This window comes from Hordeum vulgare, chromosome 4H (assembly GCF_904849725.1).
Source record: "Hordeum vulgare subsp. vulgare chromosome 4H, MorexV3_pseudomolecules_assembly, whole genome shotgun sequence".
In the NCBI taxonomy this organism is placed as follows: Eukaryota; Viridiplantae; Streptophyta; class Magnoliopsida; order Poales; family Poaceae; genus Hordeum; species Hordeum vulgare.
In genome coordinates this window covers 550,209,793-550,234,071 of record NC_058521.1, presented here as the reverse complement: position 1 = coordinate 550,234,071, position 24,279 = coordinate 550,209,793, and the positions used below count along the sequence as shown (strand labels likewise).

The window sequence follows — 24,279 nt, the reverse complement described above, 5'->3', positions numbered from 1 at the left end:
TGTTGCCGTAGCATGGTACTAACTATACAATTTATAGTGACAACCAATCCTCAGACCCCCAGCTATCCCAAATGAGTGGTTGTGGTCACTTGTTTGTAAAAATAGGCACGGCAAGCACCCAAAGACTACACTTAGGAAATGAATCCTCTTTTTTAGAATGTTAGAGGCATCTCTACTGCATGCAGAAAATCCGTGATCATTGATACTTTAACAAAGACCCATGCTTTTATCCTAGGTTTCCAAAAAACCAAACATGAATCTTTGTCTAACAACTATTTGAAATCACTTGTGGGGGTCAGGGATTTTTCCTGGCACCACCTACCTTCGAGAGGCTATGTTGAAGGCATCCATGGAGGTGGATTTAGATATCTTTGATGTGATTTCATGGTCTCACCTAGATTTGTCTATTAGTTGTTTGGTGAAACTTAAGTCTAATGATCAAATCTTCAGATTTTTTTATAGTTCTTGGTTCCCCTTATGATGAAGAGAAAGAATATTTTATTCAGAATTGCATACCCTCATTGTGGAAGCTTCTATTGCAACACTTATTGGTGTTTTTTAACCTAGTTAGGAATGTTGCAGATAAAAGCAATGGGGTTATTAACCATGAATGGAGTGATAGTTTCAATGCTTTGGTAGAAATCTGGATCCTCCTCAAAATTAAACTTTCTAGTAGGAAATTTACTTGGCCTAACAACTAGGTGGATCTCATCATGTCCGCTATAGATACGATTTTTTGTGATACTCGGTTAGATAAGTTTTTCCCATTATCCACATGTAAGTATTTGCCTAGATGTGGGAGTGATCACACCCCTCTAATGTGGGATTCAAGTGGTAATCAACAACCTAGGAGGAATAACTTTAAGTTTGAATAATGGTGGTTGGTGAGGGAGGATTTTTTTGATCTGATTCCCAAAATCTGGTCAAAACCTGCCCATATAATTTCCTATTGAAAACTAGCAAGTGAAAATTAGGAGACTTAGAAAGAATACCAAAGTGTGGAGTTCCAATGAAGAGGTCAACCTTAGGAGGTATAAGAAAATCATCACTGAAGAATTTGATGCTTTGGATACCAAAGCAGAAACTTCTGATCTTTCTGAAGCCGAATTCTCTAGAAGGAAATTCATTCATGGTGATGTGTAGAATTTTTGGCTTCATCAAGAAATTAAGGAAAAGCAAAGATATAGAGATATGGATATCATGGAGGGAGATAGGAACACTGCATACTTCCATGCAGTTGCAAACCAAAGGAGGAGGAAAACCCTCATCCGCTGGCCGAGACACTGAAATTGAATATATGCTAGGTGTAGCCGGTGATTTCTATAAAGATCTTTTTAAAGAATATAGTAGTGGGTTCAAGCTTAATTCAGACTTTTTCTCTCTTTATAAAAAGGTCACTCAAGGTGAGAATGAATTTCTTGAAGCTCCCTTCATAGAATAGGAAGTCAAAAACGCAATGTTTGATTCTTATCCTCATGGTGCCCCAAGCCCACATGGATTTCCCTTTTTCTTTTATCAACATTTCTGTGATTGATCAAACATGACTTTCTTGCTATGTTCAAATATTTACACAATGGAAACCTAAACATTTTTAGGCTTAATTTTGCTATGCTCGCCCTAATTCCAAGGAACCTAATACTACTTCTATGAAGAACTTTAGACCAATTAGCCTTATTAATTGTAGTTTTTTTCTAAGGTTCTCATTAACATACTTTCTAAAGTCATGCATTGATTAATTTCTAGTAATCAATCTACTTTCCTCATAAAAAGATATATACTCGAAAGTGTGGTCACTACTCATGAGGTTTTGCATTCAGTTCATACTAGTAAAAACCAGGGGCTTGTCTTTAAGCTTGATTATAAAAAATCTTTTGACGGAGTATATTTAAGCTTCGTGTCTGAGCTTTTAAAGAATAAAGGATTTGGTGAAAATAGTTACATTGGATTCATTAGCTTACACATGATGGATAATTTGGAGTCAAGTTGAATAATGCATAAAGTGACTTCTTCCTTACTAGGAAAGGCCTCAAACAAGGTGACCCCATTTCCCCTCCTATTTAATTTAGGGGATTATTCCATCTGTGCCCCCAATTCCTTAGTTGTGCTCAGTTTTCCCCACGCTTCAAACTTTTGCTCACTTTTCCCCTCTCCCTTAGCTGAAACTCTCATAAATGTTGATAACAGGCGTTTGCCGTCTTGGCCGTTAACTAACTTGTGGGGCCATGTTGAACTCTGTTGACTGTGGCTGTGGCTTCGCTGGTTGGGCCGTGTTTGTGTTCATAGGACGGGCTTGTTAGTTTGTTGGTAATAAATTAAAAAAGCCTACTATCGATGGATGCAGCCTGCTATGCATGCCCGTCTTTGGCATCGATGTAGCCTGCTATGCATGCCCGTCTTTGGCATCGATGTAGCCTGCTATGCATGCGAACACCGCCACACACGCATCTAGTGACCTAGACCTAAACGCATGCATGCACGCTGACACGCACGCATCGATCCGTGCCACACGGTTGCCACTGGATCCAGTCACTCCGCAATGTCGTTTCACGCGTCGCAGGCATACGTGCCGGTGGCAGAAGGGGCAGGCTGCACGCACGCTCGCACGCTCGCGTCCATATGTAGAGGCATCAGTTCACGCCGCACGGCTGCCGCTCGATTCAGTAGTGTCGGTGGCAGAAGGGGCATGCAGAAGGGGTAGCCGCCAACGCAGAGCATGCAGAAGGGGGAGGCAGGCAGCCGCCAACACAGCAGGGGGAGGCAGCCGCCAACGCAGAGCCGCCAACGCAGAGCACGCTCGCTTCGATTCACGTTCACACATTGGTGATCGCATCGGTTCACACAACAGCACTGAGTCACGATCTACGCCGTTTGCGCGTGTACCCACTTCGTCTCCCCCGGCTATTTAAACTGCCCTTCATTGCCTCTTCTTCTACAGATCCATCTGCGCCTCCCACTTCTCTTCTTCCCCCAAAAGCCAGAGCGGTTCCACTCAGCGAAGCGTTCAAGATGCAGTTCTACGGCCCAACGTTCCAAGGTCCTCCCACCGTGCCGGAACAGCGGTACTCCGCCAACGTCGTCGTCGAGGAATCGCTCCGCGTGTGGGCGTTCTCACGCTGGAGGGGTAGCACTGAGCTTGCACGGGGGTTCCTCCGTGCGGGCTTCCACCACCTCCCGGCGGACTCGCCGCCCATGTTCAACCTCGTGGAGCAGCGTCCCCACGCCAACGCTCCACGGGTAGGGCTCGTCGTCCACTTCACCAACAGGTTCGATGCCTACCACCTGCTCGGCAAGGTGTATTGGTGTGGGTGCGAGTTCATCGCATTCACCACCTATAACATCTTCACCGACTTCGAGAGCATCTTCCCCGCTCGCGACCGCATGCACAGCCTCACGTACCACCTCGGCGACAACGGCCTTGAGGAGGAGGAGTACTAAAGCCGGCGGCGAAGAAGACGGTGAAGCCGGCGGTTAAGGTGAAGACGACGGTGAAGACATGGCGGTGTTGCCCTAGCTACCCTATCTAGTAGTACGTAGTATTAGTTTGGTGTGTGTGTTGCCCGACCTAGCTACTAATTATTATTATCTATGTAAGAAATTGGTGTCTATGTCCCAAGAACTTATATATGTTGCCCTAGCAACCCTATCTAAGTTATATTAAGTTATGTGTGTTATATTAATGCTTTGTAATGTTTGTATTTTGTTTGTCCCAAGTTTAGACACGGCTAATTGGCGTGGGAAAAATTAACCAAACTAACTAAAAACGATGTGTTTATAGATGCCTTCTAAAAATAAGAACATATTGTACATTTGTACACGGCTTTGTTTTGCCGAGCTCTGTATTTTTTAGGTATTCCAAGAATACTTTGGTTTTCAGAAATATTGAAGTATCAAATACTTTGAGATGTTTGGGTTTAGTCAAAAGTGTAGTTTTATATACTTTAATCCCTACTTTAATATGTAGAAAACTACACTATGTTTGAAGTATGGTTGGACCTCTTTTTCCAATCATGAAGTATAAATTACACTATGTAGAAAACTACACTTTGAGATGTTTGGCTTTAGTCAAAAGGATAAATGAAGGGACCCATAAAGGAAAGCCAAAAAAATTCCTCAATGAGGTAGAAGAGATTGGGCAATCAAATTAATGAAAAAAGCAATCAAAAACAAAAAAGAACAAAGCAATCGTTCCTAAACAAAAAAAGAAACATCCTTTGTGGGCCTATTGCAGCTTGATTCTCTTTGGGCCCGCAAACTAGGTTTTTTTTTCTAGCAAAACTGACGAACTCGAGGATAAAAGTTTGGCAAGTGCGAGAGAGAAGAGATGAACTTGATCTATATCCCTCGTGCTGCTCAAGTACTGCTTACTGTCATCTGACGAGCTAGGGTATGACCCAACACTCGAGGTTATTAGCTAACAAAATAATCCTATCACTGAACTGGTAGTTGTCTTCTGTCGAAACTGAAAGTGTCGAAACTTAACAGTAAACTGTATACATTCAGAGATCAACAGTTGCTAAACAGAGTTGCATTTGAGATAAACAGACGAGGATTGCTAAACAGTGGCAACAACAATAGACAAACATCTCTAACGAGAGATGGCCATCAAGTAAAAAATTCCTAGAGCAAGTATTCCTAAAGCTATCAGATTGGATTGCTTCTTCAACTCAATCACCTGCTTGAAGTTCTTGTTCATCTTCTTCAATTCCGTCTTCAGTTCGACATCTACCACCATCGGGTATTCCGGACGTGCTGCTGCTGCCGGAGCGGCACTGTCATGGGGCAGATTGAACTCGCGGATTGCATCCCCCCTCGAATCCAGCAAGCCCAACCCTTGAAGCCTCTGGATGTAATCATCCATCCACTCGAAATGGTGGCATTTCTTCACGATCTGAAAACGAAATCATGTAACCTAAATCCAAATCTGACACAGATAAAGGATGCGAGGAAAACTCAGATCTAACCTGCCCCTCCGGCTTGCTCTCGCATTTGACGAACTCGCGCCCAAACTTCCCATTCTTCTCCTCCTTCGAAGTCAACCCCTTTAGTGGCGCAATCCGTGGGCAGTTAGTGCATCGAGTCATCGGCACTGGACCATACACCGGCCACGTGGAACGGGGGGCTGACGAGGAGGTCGACATATCGCCCGAGAGGAAAAAACAGAGGAATTGGTCGAGAGGAAGAAGAACGAGAAGATGGGGAAAGAAACAGAGGAATTGCTCGATCTGCTTGATGCCTTTGTCTGTCACATGGAGAAGAGGAGAAGGGGAAGCTATATTGACGATTTGCCACATTGTATTTTGCAGTCTGAATATTTGAACCAACTCTTAACACTGACATGTGGTGGTCATGTGTGAAAAATACAATTTCATATGTAAAGTGGGGCAGATCGTAAAAACCCGAGAAGGTCAGTGCAGTAGCCAATCAGGATGCATCACGCGGATCATGCATGCCTGCCCACATCTGACGGGTGGTGTTTGGCGCTAGGGTATGATCCGACGGCGGACGTTCGACGCTAGGGTTTGGAGCATTTCTACGGGGTTATGAGCGAGTCAACGGGGTTATTATGGTTTGACCAGATTTCAAATGGCCATAACTAAATTAGAAAAAATCGCAAAAATATAAAACAAACGTAGTTCGTCTGTTTATGAGACCAAGTTACCATAAAAAAATATAAACTCGGTATAGGGGCGTTTTTTTGAAAAGTCATTTTTTGAAGTGACTTGTCGAAATGAAGTTCAAATGTTTTTAAAAAATTAAAAAAAAATCAAAATGTTGTAATTCTTGCGCACGTAGCCATCATATGTGACAAGGTTATGAGAAAAAAAATAAACTTGGTGTAGGTCATTTTCATGAAAAAAGCCTTCACAAAAATGAGCTATCACCTATGAACATTTTCAGAGTTCGTAGAATAGGGAGAGAGGGTTTAGGGTTTGAAAAAAAAATAATTCAAAAAAAATCAGAAAAATCTCCATAGCTTCATTTTGGAGTGAATAAGAAGGATCTGAACTTACCTTTTTCATTTTCATATCTAAAACGTGTTATTTGACGGTTTTGAATTAAAAGCATATTTTTCAAAAAAATGTAGTAATATGAATATTAATCAATAAATAGCGAGACTTCGTTTTTACCCTATATATATGGAACAAGTGTTAATAAAAATATATATGTCTCATTTAGGGAAGGTAAAAAAAACTTGATTTCAAATAGGGCTGTTTACCCTAGCTTTCGAGCTCGTTTCTAGCACATTTCTCATTCGGACTGTTCACCTAAGAATATTGGACTTGAAATGCTCGATCAAATACACGCATAGAGCAATGAACCTCCAATGTTCAACTTCAACTTTGGCTCGAATCCAAATTTTGGCCCAAATTCAAATATTGATTTAAATTCAAATTTTGATGGAAATTTGAATTTTGACTCAAATAAGGAACCAAAGTAGAAGCAACATTATTACAACTGATGCCAACATTATTACAACTGATGCCAACATTATTACAGTAGCTCAAAGCTACCAAGTTTTAAGATGCCAACATCTTAATACAAATCTAGCAAGTTTTAAGCGATCGACTCGCCCTCAAATTGACAACACAAACATTTTCCAATAACTTAATTCAAATTTTTGACTTGCTCCTTGTGTTTGCAGCTGGCTTCACAGTCTTGCTCCTGGTTTCCCTAGTTGAGATGCTCTTTTCTTTCAGACTCTTGTTCCTTTTGATCTTGGGCTTTACTTGGTGTTTTCCCCGTGGAGGTGCTGATGGAGTAGTTCCACTCGCCGAGCACTTGACGACCATTTGACGGTCATCTATTGGTTCAGTAATCTTTAAAGGCACAATTGGAACAATTACCCCCTCCTCTTCCTCTCTTATAGCTTCAAAACCATCAAAGGCCATGGTTTCAAAATCTTCTGCTTCATTTGCTGCTGCATTCTCCACTGCATCTTCAATCTCCATTGCTGCTGCATTCTCCACTGCATCTTCAATCTCCATTGCTGTTGCATTCTCCTCAGCATTGGCTGATGTCCATATTTCCTCCTCTCCAAATGATGCATCCACTGCATTGGTACAAAGCCTAGCAATATGCCCCAGAACTCCACACTTTTTGCAAGCACGTTTCTTTGGTAGACGACCCTCCTCACCTGCTCTAATCCTCTGGTTCCTTGGTCTTCCTAGTGGTCTAGTAATGACAGGAGCGTGGAGTTTGAACCCTGGATCTACTATGTTCCATTGATCTTTCCCCAATAGTGCAGGCACATTGTCAGCATAAGCAGCCATAAATTTGGCAACAGAGAAATACTCAGAGCAATATTGATCAACTTCACCATCTGCACCCCCGATAACTGTCATCAGATGTAGGGCATGTATGCATGGCTTCCCACGGATCTGCCATTGCCTACAAGTACATTCTCTAGTACTTAGGTTCACAGGATACCTCCATACCCTATTTTTAGTGTCAGTATAGGTAACCTCTGCCTCATATGTACCAGATCGAATACATTTCATCTTCAGGCCTCTTGCCTTCAAGTGCAATGCCTTAATCAGTGATGGGAGCATTTGATGACCAACATATTGTGTTTCTGCAATTCTTTTGCGAAGAGCCATCTTTATCATGATCATTTGCCTCATCTTGTCAAATGCTTGCCACAACAAGAGCCCTTTCACTCACTTGAACTTTGAATTGAAGCACTCTGCAAGGTTACTGGTCACATAATCTACTTTGCAGATTTCGTTGAATTTGCTTCTTGACCACACCTTACCATGATGTGCATCCATGTACTCCTTCACAAGAGGATTTTGAGCATACAACACTCTCAAATGGTGTTCATGCTTCCTTTTGCTGCATGTGTATGATGCTGGCCATAAGTTCTCATCATAAACTTTACCTTTGAACTTCTTTTTGAAATTATGCGCTAGGTGTCGCATACATTCCCTATGCTCCACTCCAGGGAATACAATTTCCACTGCACTCTCTAAACCCTTGCAAGCATCTCTGTGTATAGCCAAACCTGAGGGTGTGCCTATAATGTTGCGCAACTGCTGCAGAAACCAGACCCAACTTTCCTCAGACTCTTCCTCCACCACACCAAATGCAACTGGGAATAGCCAGTTGTGTCCATCAACTGCAGAAGCTGCTACTAGCTATCCTCTCCATCTTCCAGTCAAATGTGTAGCATCTACAGCCAAATAGGGCCCGCAACCATCTAGAAACCCCTGCCAGCAAGCCTTGAAACAAACAAAAGCCCTTCTGAAGCACTCCTTCTGAAATGACTTCCCTTTTATTTTGAATTGAACTGTATGCTTGTCAATCTCTACAACATTCCCTGGACTTGCCATCTCCACTTCAGCTTTGAAAGTGTAAAGCAGCTGAAAAGTGTCATTCCATTGACCATTAATTCTGTCAAGATCCTTTTCCCTAGCATTGAAAATTCTCATGTAAGGAATTTCTATCTTGTACTTCTCAAAAAGCTTCCCATGGAGTGCTGTTGGACCAAGTCCAGGTTCTTCTCTCAGCCAATCCAATATAGCATCTGCCACCCACCTAGTTTTTGCTAGCTTGGTTTTGGCCTTCCCCCCTCCCCCTCCAGGTGGACAGGTGTGCTTGTGTGGGTTTTTCTTTATCTGAAACAAAATAAAAGGGTAAAAAATAGTTAAGAAACCCTACTCAACAATCTGAAACTAAATTACTAACTGAACTTGGATTACTTGAATATATTTGCTCTTTCTCATACGAGATGCATGCAACTTCCACCTACACCTAGGATATGGACAAAAAACTGTGAACCTTGCTGGCTCACTCCTTTTAATCTTATAGGTGTTTTCAGATATAATGCACCATGTTGTCACTGCATTCCGACACTCCACCATTGATTGGAAAATGGTACCTACACTAAGCTCAGGTTTTTCCCTGTTCCACTCAATTGTTGGCATGTCATCACCATCGTATTCATCCTTGATTAAGCTGTCCATGTTCTCCACCTTCTCTTCATCGTCAGTGTCATCAAACCTAGCTTGGCTGATGGGCTCCTCCATATATTCGTCATCCACTGCTTGCTGACTGGCTACATCGACCAGTTCAGGAAACATCATCTCGTCTTCATCATCATTTGTAGGCACTGCCTCGTCAGGTTCTGCATCCTCTTCTACACCAACTGCAGAAGGTACACGAGAAGCAGCAACTGAATCGGAACCACAATTGGCAGCAACCATGTTGTGGCTCCATGAACCACTTGCTTTACTTGGTGTCGACCTACAAGGAGTGCCGGGGTGCTGGCTATTAGCACAGGCAGATGATGTCTGAACTCCCTTCCCCTTCACCCGTTCTGCGCGTGGCTGAAGCACATCGATTTGGAGTTTACCGAATCGGCAGCCAGCAATCCCAGCAAAAAGCAACGACATATGATCGTCGCAAGTTAGTGGGAGAAATCTTTGCTCGTCACTGCTGAAGTAATTCAGTTCAACAGCATCGGCATCACTCCAGGGATATGTGTTTCTGAGCTCAGCTTGCAAATCTTTGAAAGATATGCTGGTTTCTACCACTTTGGGATAGAAAAATGATGAAATCAAATGCGGTTTAGTACCACGCAGCACACTAGTTTCCACTCTAGTCGCCAGCCGGAAAGCCAGCGCGGGATCAATCCTATTTTGTTGAAGGAAATAAAGGCTTCAGTTAGCCGGGTAAAATCGAGCACAAATTCGAACGATTCAAGCAAACAGAAGTCAAATACGGCCTACAATACGACTTAGAACGTCAAGTCGAGAGGAAACAATGCTTACCCAGGTTTAATCCATGAATTATCTGCCGCGGATTCGACCCAATCCTCTCCACGGGCGACTGCATTCTGGGCGTCCTCACTCAACATCGCCATGTAATCCTAGATGGGGAGGTGGGCTATATCTGGCGGAGACGCGACGTCGCCGACGAATGGAATAGGGGCATAGGGTGGAGGAAACAACTGCGATGGACGCGGCACGACGCCGGCGGAGGAGGCGGGGCGGCGCGGTGCAGTGCGGCCTGTCTAGATATGTTTCAGATTCAGACAAGCTGCCCAATACGTGTCTCCTTGTGGTCCCACCCGTCAGCAAGCAACAGTCAGCCGAAGACTCGGCCCCACTCGTCAGCAATTAACGGTCAATGGACGGTCAAGACAACAAACGGCCGCTATGAGCATTTGTGAGAGTTTCAGCTAAGGAAGAGGGGAAAAGTGAGCAAAAGTTTGGAGCATGGGGAAAAGTGAGCACAACTAAGGAACCAGGGGCACTAATTTAAATATCCCTTAATTTAGTGGTAGACACACTCACTAGGATGCTGGCTAAAGCTGCTAATCAAAACCTGATTGCTGGCCTCTACACCAAGGTGTGTCGAGGGGACATCATATGTCTTCAATATGAAGATGACACCATTATGTTCCTAGATGATGATATCACCCATGCCCATAACCTCAAAATAGCACTGACTTGTTTTGAACAAGTGTCTGGTATGAGGATTAACTATGTTAAGAGTGAGCTAATCTCTATTAATATGGAGAATGATACGTCTCCAATGTATCAATAATTTATGAAGTATTCATGTCATATTTACCCATGTTTACAATACATTTGTATGCTTTTGATGCACCTTTATATGATTTAATGCAACTTACCCGGACTGACGCTATTTTGAGGAGAATTACCGTGACGTTGTGTTTGTGTAGAAAATAGAAGTTCTCGCAATTGGACAAAACTTTCTGGAGTTTTTTATGGAATGTGTAAAAAAATACTGAAGTGAAGAACCACCAGAGGGGGGCATCAGTTGCCCACAAGGTAATAGGGCACGCCGTGATACCTTGTGGCACCTCCTGGCTTGATTCCAATGATGAAAAATCTTATATATCGAGAACCCCCTGAAAGTTAACCTAGAACTTCCACTCCACCGCCACAAGCCTCTGTCCAAAGCGATCTCATTCGAAGCCCTGTTCCGCTACCCTGCCAAAGGGGGAAAATCATCACCGGAGGCCATCTTCATCATCCCGGCTTTCTCCATGACAAGGAGGGAGTAGTTCACCTTCGGAGCTGATGGTATGTATCAATAGCTATGTGTTTTATCTCTCGCTCTCTCTCTCTCATGTTCTTGAGATGACACAATTCTGATGTATCACGAGCTTTGTTAATATAGTTAAATCATATGGTGTTCTTCCCTTGCTATCTTGATGTCATGAATTGAGTCTTTCCCTGTGAGGTTTTGTTATGTTGAATCGGATTTGACAACACTTGATGTATGTATTGCATGTGGATACCCGTGGTGACAATGGGGTGTTCTATTGATTACCTTTATATATCTTTTGGTAATGAACTTGCGGATTCCCATGGTGACAATGGGGTAATCTATGCATATGGGTTGATACACGTTCTTGTCCTACTTTCTCTAATAGAAAACTTAGGGTACTATTTAAAGTTCTTTGTGTTGGATTGAATATGAAAAATCTGAAACTGTTGATGCATATCATATATTTGAATCACGGATACTTGTGATGACATTAGAGTATCTAGGTGACATTAGAGTTGATTGATGCATATCATATGGTGTTATTTTAGTACAACTCTAGGGCTGTTTGTGACACTTATATGGATGGCTCAATAGATTGATCGAAAAGGATAACTTTTAGGTGGTTTGCTACCTACAAAAAAATTCTTCTTATATTCTCTGGTTGATAGGAACTTTGGAGTGATACTTTGTGGCATGTTGAGTGATGGGAACTTTGGAGCTAGCAAAATGATATATAAAATGATCATTGATCATAAGTACATGGCTCGGAAACCTAACCTCTTCACCCCTAGCCCTGACGAGAACACCTCTAAGTTCTCGAAAGGGGTTAAAACCATTTTTTAATCATTAGAATTTGGTTCTATATGGAAGGTGGGAACAAGTAGCAAAATCATATTCTAGGAACATACCTGGTTTGGTAATTCCCCTCTAGCAGTACAATTTTTGGCATGTTTACACTATTTGTAGTGAACCAACAATGCATTAATGAAGTGTGGGATGGTCATCAACTCAAGCTTTCCTTGGGGAGGAATTTGTGATGAAAAGATGATGGAACAATTGTACCAACTAGTTGAGATAGCTGGTAGCATTGTTCTTAATACAAACTCTGATTAATTGGTTTGGCAATTAGAGAACAAGGGGCATTACTCCACTAGCTCTCCTTATATCATGTGACTAATTTTAGGGGGGTCCGACCAGTTTTCGTTCCTAGTTTTTGGAAGCTGAGAGCCCCCCCCCCCCAATCCGTGTGTTTCTTTGGTTGTTTTCACACAACAAGCTAATGAATAGAGAAAAAATTAGGAAGAGGGATATTATTAAACCTCTTGATTGTGTTTTGTGTGAAGAGCCTGAATCTATCTCATACTTGTTCTTTGAGTGTGTGGTAGCTAAGGCTGTGTGGTCCTTTGTCAAAGATCATTTCGAGGTTGATATTGGAAATGACTTTGAATCTCTAGCTAGGTTCTGGATTTCCAACTATAAAAAATCTGCTCTAAATATTGTTAAATCCACAGCAGTTTGGGGTCCGTGGAAATTTAGAATCTCTATTCTTTTTATAACACAATATGGACTTCCATTAAACAAGTCGTAAGACTGACCTTGAGAATGACATAATCCTGGATTGTTTTGTCCACAAAATAGACTAGGATGAGGCTCGAGGCCTTCTCGGATCAGCTGGCCAGGTTTATCCAATGCCCTTTGATGCTTACAAGAGGCTAAGATCGTGTGATAAATTGCCTTCACATGCTGACCCTTGGAGACGGCTCAAGATATCTGAAGATGGTTGGTCCACCCCCCACCCCCCCCCCCCGGCCCAAGAAAAGAGATGCCACAAGCGACCCCCCCCCCCATGATGAAGACGACGAGGATTTCCCACGTGCCTCTGCATTTTGTAATCATCTTCATCCTCTATCTAGCTTTTCGGCACTTCGGTGTAGCTTGAAAAAGTTATGTATTGTTGCTAGCATCACACTAGCTCGTCTCGTTTTTTACTCTTCCTCAGCTTTTGTTTTGAACTGCTCCTCTCAGTGGGCTGATGTATGACTTGATGGTTTCATTTGATGAATGGAACGGGGGAGGAGCCTCCCTATTCTTGTAAACAAACAACTCATCTACATCGTGGCGGTTTTGGACCGTTGTATCACGTGAGTTCTTTTCTGTGAGATTTCAATCGTTTGTTTTTTCTTTTACTATTCCTGTATCAGGTTTCTTTAGTTTTCCTCTGGATTTCTTCAATTTATGTTTCCTTTTTCATCAGTTCTCTTTGTTTCTTTCTTGGTTGCATCGGTTTTCTTTCTTTATTTTCATGTTTTTTTTCCTTTTAAACAAATATCAAATTTTCCATATGCATTGTACATATTTCCCACACATCAGAAATAATTTTTTATACACACGAAACATTTTTCAAATATACATGATTAATATTTTTCAAATATATATTTTGACGTCTACAATTTTTGGTACACATTTTACATTTTTTTGTATACATCTAAAGCATTCATACGTATATGTTTACATTTTTTAAATACATGAATAATTGTTTTTAAATACTTGTTTTGTAAAAAAAATTGAATACGTGTTAAACATTTTCAGATACACATTGAAACATATTTTTGTCTGATATGAAACAATTCTTTAAACTATTTCGGCATTTTTATACATCGGATAGCCATTTTTTTTAATGTTGCAAACATTTTGTTTCAAGTGCAGAAACATATTTTCTAAAAGTAACGTGCATTTTTTTGAATGGTATAAAACATTGTTTTCTAATTATATTTTTTTTTATAATGTATAAATTTTAAAAAATGCCATATACATTTTTTTGAAACCTGTGAATATTTTTGAAATGTCACATGCATATTGTTTTAATGGTACAAACATTTTTTAAAAGAAGATTGAACATTTATTTACAATGCATTTACATTTTTTTAATACTATTTGCTTTCTAATAAAGTGGCCGCATGCATCGTTCTGATGCAGCGGTGGGGGATAACCTCCTTTTTGATTTGTTTTAGATTTTTTAATGTGCGATGCTTTTTTGAAAGAAATAACTAATCTATTGTTTCATAATATATGTATTTAGCAGTTTTCAAAATATAAGCAAGAGAAAACAGAAAAAAAAACTTGCATGATTTCAGCATGACAAGTACGAGTCGCTATGAGTGATACATATTCGCTCCCCGTGGACGGCGGCGAAGGTGAGACATGAGTGCAAGGATGAACGAACTAAACAATAGTGGAATAGAAATAGAAATAGATTTTGAGTGAGTATAGTCACAAAAAGACGACTGTATACCACTTCAGTTAATGCGTACGATTTCTACGGAAACATACATGTTCTGTCATTGCTGAGTAGGTAGCTGTTTGTAAGCACTTGCTGAGCTGTGTAAATCATATTCACTGGGTACAAATCCACAGCACGATGGTGTTATTTCTACTAGCATACACTCAACACTCCATAGCACTGCCCTTGTGTGCAGTTAGACACCCTTCCACTGCTTCGCCTACTGTCAGGAAAATCCAGTCTTCTCCTATTCTGTCAACAACGTGTGCCAGCTTCATCTTCTGAATTGCCTGCCATCCTGGACTAGCAATAGCCATCTGCAGGTAATTTTTGAACCCAAGAGTGAGATATTTTCACTAGTACTTGATAAATTGGGGACTTTTTTTTTCTTACAAAGATACAATATGATGCTCATATGTAAATCACTTCACCTGTATGCCCAGAGACGCAAGCTCCTTGTGGATTTCCTCCAACCCCACAAGTCCTGAAGTGTCAATGTTCACCACGTCTGCAGAGCAGAAGCAAGAATGAATCAGATATGGTTTGGAATTTTCAGTATCGTTCTAGCAATTGTAAGCTTCTCTGCAAGGAATAACTTACTTGACATGTCAAGGACAACTGATTGCACCCTTTCCCTGACCTTCTCATTGGATGTGTCCACTTCAGCCCTTACCCATTCCATGATCCTGAATCAGCAACACCTGTATGAGCACTCGCATCGAATTTTACATAATGCGAGGTCCACTTTCTTTGATCATATTGGGGGTACCTTTCTTTGATGAAAGTTGCATTGGTGAAGCAGAGGAAGGACGTATCGATGCGTATGACTTGTACGGCCGGTGTCCGGCACGCCACAGGGTACTGCCTGACGCTGCAGAAGATGTTTGTTCCTTGTAGCCTGCCTAGAACCTCCACCTGAGGCCGGAGTGACTGGATGATGATCTTTGCAAACGATATGGCAAGCTGCAAGGGTCAGCCCTGGGAAAGTCAGAGAACTGCTGGAAGATACTACAATGCACGTATGATTCAGCCAATCATTCAGAGAAAATGCAACGTCGATCGGTCGTTACCGCGACTCCGAGGCCGATCTCCACGGACCCAAAGAGCACGCCGAGGAACGCGCCGAGGCATATGAGGAAGTCCATCTTGTCGACCCTCCATATGTTGCAGGCCTCTCTGATGTCGATCAGTCCAGGGAGCGCCGACAGGATGATGGAAGCCAGCACCGCCATGGGCGTGTAGTAGAGGAGCTTCATGAAGAACTCCAAGGCGATGAACACCGTGGCGGCCATGACGATGTTGGAGACCGTTGACCTGGCGCCGGCGCTGAAGTTCACCGCGGTCCGGGAGAAGGAACCTGCGAACACGTACGTCTGTCAGACACATTTCGTTCCTTTTCCAGACGATTTACAGGCATTGATCGATCACCTGTTGCGACGTAGCACGAGGATAAAGATCCGGCGACGTTGGAGAACCCCATGGCGATCATCTCCTTGTTCCCGTCGAGCTTGTACCCTCTGATCGTGGCGAAAGATCGCCCGACGGCAATGGCTTCCTGAAACAGGTAACATGGACAGACTTGCTCGGTCAGTTCAGTCTGCATTTTCGCCATGCAAACGAACACCTGCTGAATCTTGTGATGGTTACCGTGAGCGCGATGACGGCGCAGATGATGGCGATCTTGGCGCACTCGGTGGTGTAGGGGCCGTTGAGCTGGATCAGCTTGACGGAGCTCGGGTTGAGGCCGGCGTGCACCTCGCGGATGATCTTGACGCCGTGCTTGTCGGCCTTGGTGGCGTAGACCGCGGCCGTGGACAGGATGACCGAGAGCAGCGGCGAGATCGCCGACAGCCAGAAGAGCTTCTTGTACTTCCTCCCCTGCGATTACCACCACTCAAGTCATGTCAGTGTTGCGGTCCAGTAAATTAAAGCAAGTGGCCGAAGGCAGCAGAGTAAATTTGTTTCTCCTTCTTACGATGAATCGCGTGGCGAGGATGAATATGAGGAAGGAGCATCCGATGAAGAAGTTGCCCGGGTGCCACTGCCATCGATCGCACAGCACAAGCCACATTAGATACAGTCAGCTACTAAAACAGTGGCAAAGTTCAGACATACACATAACACATAGGTCGGACGAGTTCACATTAATCACATTCACAGGAAACTAAGCACGCACGCGGTGTGTTTGTCCGAATAGTGGTTTCCAAAACGCTAAGAAACAGCATGCTGTTGTACGTCCGCTAAAGCCTGGCGGTACCGTACTGACAAGCTGCATTTTCATTGCAGGCATTCAGTGCCCGGTGCCGTACTGTCAAGTTGAATAGTGTTTCCAAAGATTCAGTCTGGCTAATTGTCTTTAGCTCTAAGCTTCTACCTGCGCTCAGCTGCTCGTGAACTCCCTTTTAGTCAATGTTTTGTATGCACTCCTTAGACCAGCTGCTAAAAGTATTGTGCAAGAACAGAAGGTCTTTGTTCGTGTGATCAGATCACACAACTTAGCTGGGGCCTTTTATTTCCCGGAAACTGATCCCCATGACCTATTTTTAAATATACTAATAATAACTCTCTGATTCATATTAGTTGTCAGTAAAACGGATGTATCTAAACGTACTTCAGTGATAGATACATCCGTTTAAGCGACAAGTAATACGGATCGAAGGGATTAATACTAATAATTGTAGTGGATCCAAGCACCGAATTCTCAACAAGATGCGCCAAAAGCTGTTTGAGGTTACGACACGAAAAAAACCAGGTGAGAAAAGGGCGGTTTGTGCGCTTCACGGGGTTGCCTGGGAAATTAAGACCGCATTTGTCCCTTGCTGCCAATACCATGCATGTGGCATATCGCAGAGAAGACGATAGGGACGAGCATTTCTATCTGGCATAAGTTTTGGTTGCACCTCGACCATCCCTTTTCTGAAACCTCCCAACCATCTAATAAGTCCAACTGAGTACAGCATATATAATGAATAAAGCAGGCAAGAAAGCGACGTTCATATTTGACTTAAACCGGCTTTATTTTGTTCCATTATCCGTTAATCTTGTTACCGCGTCAGCCACTCAACGTGCGCGGTGTAAAAAAAAGTTTAGGGTTACATCGTCGGAGACACTCACGGGGTCGTGGAGCGCGGAGAAGACGGCCTTGGCGACGGCGACCACGTCGGTGCTGTTGGTGAACCGGGAGAGGCCGAGCAGGCCCTTGAGCTGCTGCAGCCCGATGACTATGGCGGCGCCGCCCATGAACCCCACGATGGCCGCGTGCGACAGGAAATCCACCAGGAACCCCAGCCTGCAGTGCACACACACCCACACACACACACACTCGGTCAGTCAACTGCCGGTCCATGGTTGAAAACGGAGAAGAGCTGCACGTACGTGAACTTTTCATCAGAAATGAACACTGTGAATGATTGTACGTACCTGAAGAGGCCGAAGGAGACCTGGAAGACGCCGGCGAGGAAGGTGACGGTGAAGACGAGCGTGCGGTAGGTGACCGGGTCGACGGCCGGGTCGACCACCTTCTGCACCATGGACGACAGCAGCAGCGACACCACCGCCACGGGCCCGATGGCGATCTCCCTCGACGTCCCCATCACCGCGTAGATCAGGGGCGGGACGACGCTCGTGTCTGCCGATGCCGCCACCAGTACATGTCACAACGTCGTCGTACCAACAAGAATTCAGCACGGCACGGTGGAAACCAAACAAAAAGTTATTTCAGGCGAGGGAAATGATGCTTACAGAGCCCATACTGCGGGTCCAGCTTCGCTAGATTGGCGTATCCAATGCTCTGCACACAGTGGATGATCAATCAGCATGTGAGACAGACAGATCGATACGGAGGAGCAGATTGTTACTGTGAACATCAAGATATATATATATATATATATGTCCAGTCAAAAACTACCCCTGGTATAGATGATTAACGTTCCTTGCTCATGCCGTCAGTCGCTGACCGTGTCGTCAGCCGATCACAGAAGCTAGCTAGCGACTACGTATGCGTGGAACAAGAAAAACGGAGGCGAGCGCGTGCGTACGTATGGCATCATCGATCACAGGGTGTTGGAGGGTGGCACGTACCTGTGGGATCCCGAGGCTGGCGAGCGTGAGGCCGGCCATGACGTCGCTCCGGAAGGACTTGAGCGTGTAGGTCCTGCCCCACTGCAGCACCGGGAACACGGCCTGCAGCGCCGTCAGGACCCACGCGAACCGCGGCGGCCGGCGGTCACCACCGGCACCGCCGGTCCCGGCCCCGCGCGGGCGGAAGGCCTTGCCGACCACGCCGACGAGCTCCTCGCGGAGGCTCGGCGGCCTGGGGCTGTTGAGGACAAGGCCGGCCGTGTCGGGCCGTCTGGACACGTCGAATGCCGACGACGGCACCGTGACGGCCGTCTCGAGTGCTGCTGGCGCGGACGACGACTCCATGGCGGACGGTCGGTCGGTAACTGAAGTGTTTGGGGGAACTCCTCCTTCCTTCCTCGGTCTTAAACTTAAAGGGGGCTCCTAGCTGCTGGATAGATGGAGGGGAGAATCTCTCGAGGGTGAGGTGACGCGGCCGACGATCGCAGCTGGTAGTAGATTTAGATTTTCCTCTGGCGTAAACATCACCGGCGACGGGTCACGGTCCTCATGGATTGCGATGTGATTCTTGGGAGGAGGTAGACGACACCCACGCGCATATGAGCCCCTGGCCTCCAGAGAAAATTCGCTCTCTCTCTCTCTCGGGGGAGGAGGAGGAGGAGGAGGCGGGGGGATGCGTGTGTGCGGCCGTGCAGATGCAGATTGAGATGTTGGGTGCTATATATGGGTGTTCGGTAGTGGTGCCATGGACAATGCTCAGAAAGCTGGCCACATGCATCTCGGTGGGCGGCACTTTCACTGATTCCTCCATGATTGGCTCTGCTGCTGCTGCAGCATCTTACTCGTACTGCTAGCTCCTCCCGTTGCAGCTAAACCAGCCAGTGTAGGAGGATAAATGAGCACTAAGGGTAACCACCTGTATTCGGACTGCACGGTCACGGCCGCTAAAGCCATCCATTATGAATGGGCCAGTGCTCTTCGCCTGCGCGCCTGCCCAAACTTTTGAACTGCCGCGCGCGGGCCGCACGATCCACCAACTCCACGCGTTCGCATCGTTGGATCTTCATGCAACATTTTTTTTCGATGCAGCAAAATGCGACGGGATGCAGTAATTTTTTCAACGGTTGCAAAAAAACAAAATTTGTAGCAAAAACATATCTACGTGATCGTAGCAAAAAAACGAAGCTGATGGTGCGTGGTAGTAAAAGTCAAACGCCGGTTGTAACAAATATCTACGTGAACGTGTATGCAACTTTTTTAATGAACGGTTGCAGCAAAAAATAATGCCGGTTGTAGCAAAACTTAACACGGTTGTAGCAAAAGTAAAAAAACATCGATTGTAACGAAAATCTGACGAACTGGAGTTGCAACCAAACGTATATGCAACTTTTTTACTGGACAAATGTAAAAAAAGAAAACGCTTGCATCAAATATGACGCTGATTGCAACAAATTTAGACGAAAAATGTTGCATGCCCAGTCAACGGGGCACCCGTGGTCGCGTACGGCCGGCCGAATGGTTCGCGGCGCACCGGCCAGAACGTTTCCCTTACGAATGTGTATCGGTCCGTTAGACGGTTCGAACGTGCATTTTTGTAAATCGGAGACAAAGTGAAGGGTGGGAGAGTTTGCGGACTCGTGTGTGTGCGCCGAGAAATCTACTCCGGCCATACGTCTGTTCACTAGCCGGCCGACATTACACTAGTAGGAAAAACCTTATAGGTAGGAGCCTATTAGTAGCGCTGAAAAATAGCAAGCGCTGATGCTACTTAGCAGTAGCGCTGGAAACACAAAGCGCTACTGCTAACGTCTTTAGCAGTAGCGCTGGCCCTATTGTCAGCGCTACTGATAAAAAGGGCCCAACGAAGCCACCCGCAGTAGGTATAGTAGCAGCGCGGGGCTTAATCCAGCGCTACTGCTAAGGTCCATAGCAGTAGTGCTGCACTTCATCCAACGCTACTGCTAAAAGAGGACCAACGAGGCCACCGACAGTAGCTGTAGTAGCAGCGCAGGCATTGTAAAAGCGCTACTGCTAAGGACATTAGCAGTAGCGCTCCTTCTGAACCAGCGCTACTTGAACCAGCGCTACCTCTATGTTGAGTTAACACCCCACCGCGGGCTCAAAATTTCCTAACTCCCCCACCCCCGTCTCCTCTATCTCAAGCCGTCGCCGCCTTCCTCGCCTTCCTCGCCATCGTCGTCGTCGTCGCTACCGCCGCCGCCTCCTTCATGCGCCATCGCCCCCTCCCCCCACTCCGGTAAGCCCCATCCCCTCCCGCTCCGGTAAGCCCCCTTCCCTTCCCTCTCTGGTAAGCCCCCCGCCCCCTCCAGGCGCTGATGCCCCCTCCAGGCGCCGCTGCCCCTCTACGCGCAAACTTTGTAACTTCAATACTTTTGCTTCTAACATGACATTCAATTGGTTTCTTCAAGTAGATATATATGTGATCTGGTAAGATAGTAAAATATATGTGATTTGGTAAGATCAAAAAATAGATATGTTGTTTTCTGTTGTATTCGGAAAGATGTGGTTGTCATTTAATAGTAGAGATAATGATAATAATAAATTGCATCACATTGAGAAATGACTTATTTTGTTTTGGAAGGTTATTGAGAAAAATCTTTTGTATATCTTTTAAGAAGGTGGTCTCACATATATGATGCAATTTTTAAATTCTTAGTTACCCATCGTTTACGTGATTGGATTTAATTAACACCTGCGAAATCAAATACGAAACAAGATCTTCCCCTTTAGTGGAATTTGGTTTTTATGAAAGGAAGAAAGTAGACCAATGGGAGGGTGTGTTGGAAGGTGAAATGGAAAAAAACATATGAAAATAAACCTGGATACTACACGGATGGATCACATCTAACTTGGGAGGAGAAGGATGTTGTTCTCTACTTTCTTGTTGGTGTCCTCGTTTCTAGGGATAACTTCCCGTATAATTTGGGAATTGGCCAAAATTATACATTTTACATGCCACTAGTCCATAGGTTGAGGCCGGATGATATTCGCCGAAATATCTTGGTAAGAGTTTTCTAATTAAGTACGCTCTACTATTGTATAAATGGTGTTGATTACATTGCTAACTAGGTTATTATTATGTTCTTCAACAGCAACTGCCAAATGATGTAGTGCCTCTGTTGATGCACCCAGAAGGTCATATGAAAATTAAAAGCCTGCTGAGGGCTGAGTTCGATGCTCCATACTCGAGTAACCACAAATCAAAAAGGCTCCAAATTGAAGCATGGGGAGAAATAAAGAAGGATCACAAGCCACAAGTTGGAGACAGTTGGATCTCTGTGCTTCATCATGGAGACATACGTGTTATTCTGTTTTATGACATTATACCTAGGAGCGAGGACTAGGTCTTATGAGAGACAAGTTATTCTGGTTTTTATTAACTTGGCATGATCGATTAGGATGCATACATATGATGATGATGACCCACAAGTGTAGGGGATCTATCATAGCCTTTTCGATAAGTAAGAGTGTCGAACCCAACGAGGAGCAGAAGGTACTGACAAGTGATCTTGAGCAAGGAATAACTGCAAGTACTGAAAGGTAACTTTTTATGGGTTTTCTAGTATAAGAAACAAGGAAATAAATGCAAGTAAAGTAAATGGTGCCGAGTTGCAGCAAGTGGCCCAATCCTTTTGAACACAAAGGATGAGACAAGGGACTAAACTTATAAAGACTAAGGTGTTCCTGAAGACACACGATAGAGATAGTCAAGTGCTTTCGCCATACTCTTATTGGAAATATGCCCTAGAGGCAATAATAAATTAGTTATTATTATAATTCTTTGTTCGTGATAATCTATTATTATCCATGCTATAATTGTATTGAATGAAAACATATATACATGTGTGGATACATAGACAAAACAATGTCCCTAGCATGCCTCTAGTTGGCTAGCCAGTTGATCAAAGGTAGTCAAGGTTTTCTGGTTATGTGCAAGTGTTGTCACTTGATAACTCGATCACATCATTCTGAGAATCATGTGATGGACTAGACCCAAACTATGAATGTAGCATATTGATCATGTCGTTTTATTGCTATTGTTTTCTGCTGTCAAGTATTTATTCCTATGACCATGAGATCATATAACTCACTGGCACCGAAGGAATACTTTGTGTGCATCAAACGTCACAACGTAACTGGGTGACTATAAAGGTGCTCTACAGGTATCTCCGAAGGTGTCCGTTGAGTTAGTATGGATCAAGACTGGGATTTGTCACTCCGTGTGACGGAGAGGTATCTCGGGGCCCACTCGGTAATACAACATCACACACAAGCCTTGCAAGCAATGTGACTAAGTGTAAGTCACGGGATCTTGTATTACAGAACGAGTAAAGAGACTTACCGGTAACGAGATTGAAATAGGTATGCGGATACCGACGATCAAATCTCGGGCAAGTAACATACCGAAGGACAAAGGGAATGATATACGAGATTATATGAATCCTTGACACTGAGGTTCAACCAATAAGATCTTCGGAGAATATGCAGGATCCAATATGGGCATCCAGGTCCCACTATTGGATATTGACCGAGGAGTGCCTCGGGTCATGTCTACATAGTTCTCGAACCCGCAGGGTCTGCACACTTAAGGTTCGATGATGTTTTAGTATAGTTGAGTTATATGTGTGGTTACCGAATGTTGTTCGGAGTCCCGGATGAGATCACGGACGTCACGAGGGTTTCCGGAATGGTCCGGTAACGAAGATTGATATATAGGATGGCTTCATTTGGTTACTGGAAGGTTTTCGGGTATTACCGAGAATGTAACGGGAATGACGAATGGGTTCCGGAAGTTCACCGGGAGGGGGGCAACCCACCCGGTGGAAGCCCAATGGCGCTAGGGGTGGCGCACCAGCCCTTAGTGGGCTGTTGGGACAGCCCAAGAGGGCCTTGGAACCAAGGAAAGAAAAAGGAAAAAAAGAGAGGTGGGAAGGAAGAGAAGTTCTCCACTTTCCAATCCTAATTGGAGTAGGATTGGAGTAGGACTCCTCCTCTCCCTTGGCCGGCGCATCCTTGAGGGCTTGGACCTCAAGGCAAGCTTCCTCCCCCTCCCTCCTATATATAGTGGTGATTTAGGGCTGATTTGAGACAACTTTTGCCACGTGCAACTCAAATCTAGACACCATAGTTCTTCCTCTAGATCGTATTTCTATGGAGCTCGGGCGGAGCCCTGCAGGAGTAGATCGTCACCACCACCGGAGCACCGTCACGCAGCCGGAGAACTCATATACTTCTCCGTCTTGCTTGCTGGATCAAGAAGCCCGAGATCATCGTCGAGCTGTACGTGTGCTGAACGCGGAGGTGCCGTCCGTTCGGCACTAGATTGGAACGGATCGTGGGACGGATCGCGGGATGGTTCGTGGGATGGTTCGTGGGGCAGATCGAGGGACGTGAAGACGTTCCACTACATCAACCGCGTTTCTTAAACGCTTCCTGCTGTGCGATCTGCAAGGTTACGTAGATCCAAATCTCCTCCCGTAGATGGACATCACCATGATAGGTCTTTGTGTGCGTAGGAAAATTTTTGTTTCCCATGCAACGTTCCCCAACAACTCTGTCTAGTACTATGTTTTGTATTGATAAGTGTTATGTGGGTGGATCTTAACTAGTGCCCCATCTAGGCTAAGACAAGTACACTCTTATGATTAATCCCTCTTGCAAGCATCCGCAAATACAAGAGAGAAATTAAGGCTAAGCCTAACCATAGCAATAAGGTTTAGGATCTGATACGTCTCCGTCGTATATACTTTTCGGAACTCTTTTGCCCTTGTTTTGGACTCTAATTTGCATGATTTGAATGGAACTAACCCGAACTGATGCTCTTTTCAGCAAAATTGCCATGGTGTTGTTTTTGTGCAGAAATGAAAGTTCTCGGAACG

The 24,279-nt window shown here is 44.4% G+C and overlaps 1 protein-coding gene across 1 annotated transcript; it reads right to left on the bottom strand.

Moving 5' to 3' along the window:
• Positions 1-14,235: 14,235 nt before the first annotated feature.
• LOC123449438 (low affinity sulfate transporter 3-like) lies at positions 14,236-19,066 on the bottom strand. Its single transcript, XM_045126670.1, has 12 exons — positions 18,380-19,066; positions 18,041-18,089; positions 17,720-17,927; positions 17,414-17,588; positions 16,275-16,340; positions 15,947-16,177; positions 15,728-15,854; positions 15,370-15,656; positions 15,069-15,262; positions 14,900-14,985; positions 14,731-14,807; positions 14,236-14,616 (listed from the first exon to the last, which is right to left on the bottom strand). Exons 1-12 carry the CDS (start codon positions 18,722-18,724, stop codon positions 14,464-14,466), a joined length of 1,998 nt encoding a protein of 665 aa, XP_044982605.1. The 5' UTR covers positions 18,725-19,066; the 3' UTR covers positions 14,236-14,463.
• Positions 19,067-24,279: the final 5,213 nt, after the last annotated feature.

What these genes read in the sequence shown, in the direction of transcription:
- LOC123449438 (XM_045126670.1), bottom strand. Translation starts at nt 18,724, where the DNA reads ATGGAGTCGTCGTCCGCGCCAGCAGCACTCGAGACGGCCGTCACGGTG. An exon ending in GTCTCCTTCGGCCTCTTCAG is followed by an intron (nt 17,589 to 17,719) that starts GTACGTACAATC and finishes TGTGCACTGCAG; the next exon opens with GCTGGGGTTCCTGGTGGATT. An exon ending in GCGCCGTCATCGCGCTCACG is followed by an intron (nt 15,855 to 15,946) that starts GTAACCATCACA and finishes TACCTGTTTCAG; the next exon opens with GAAGCCATTGCCGTCGGGCG.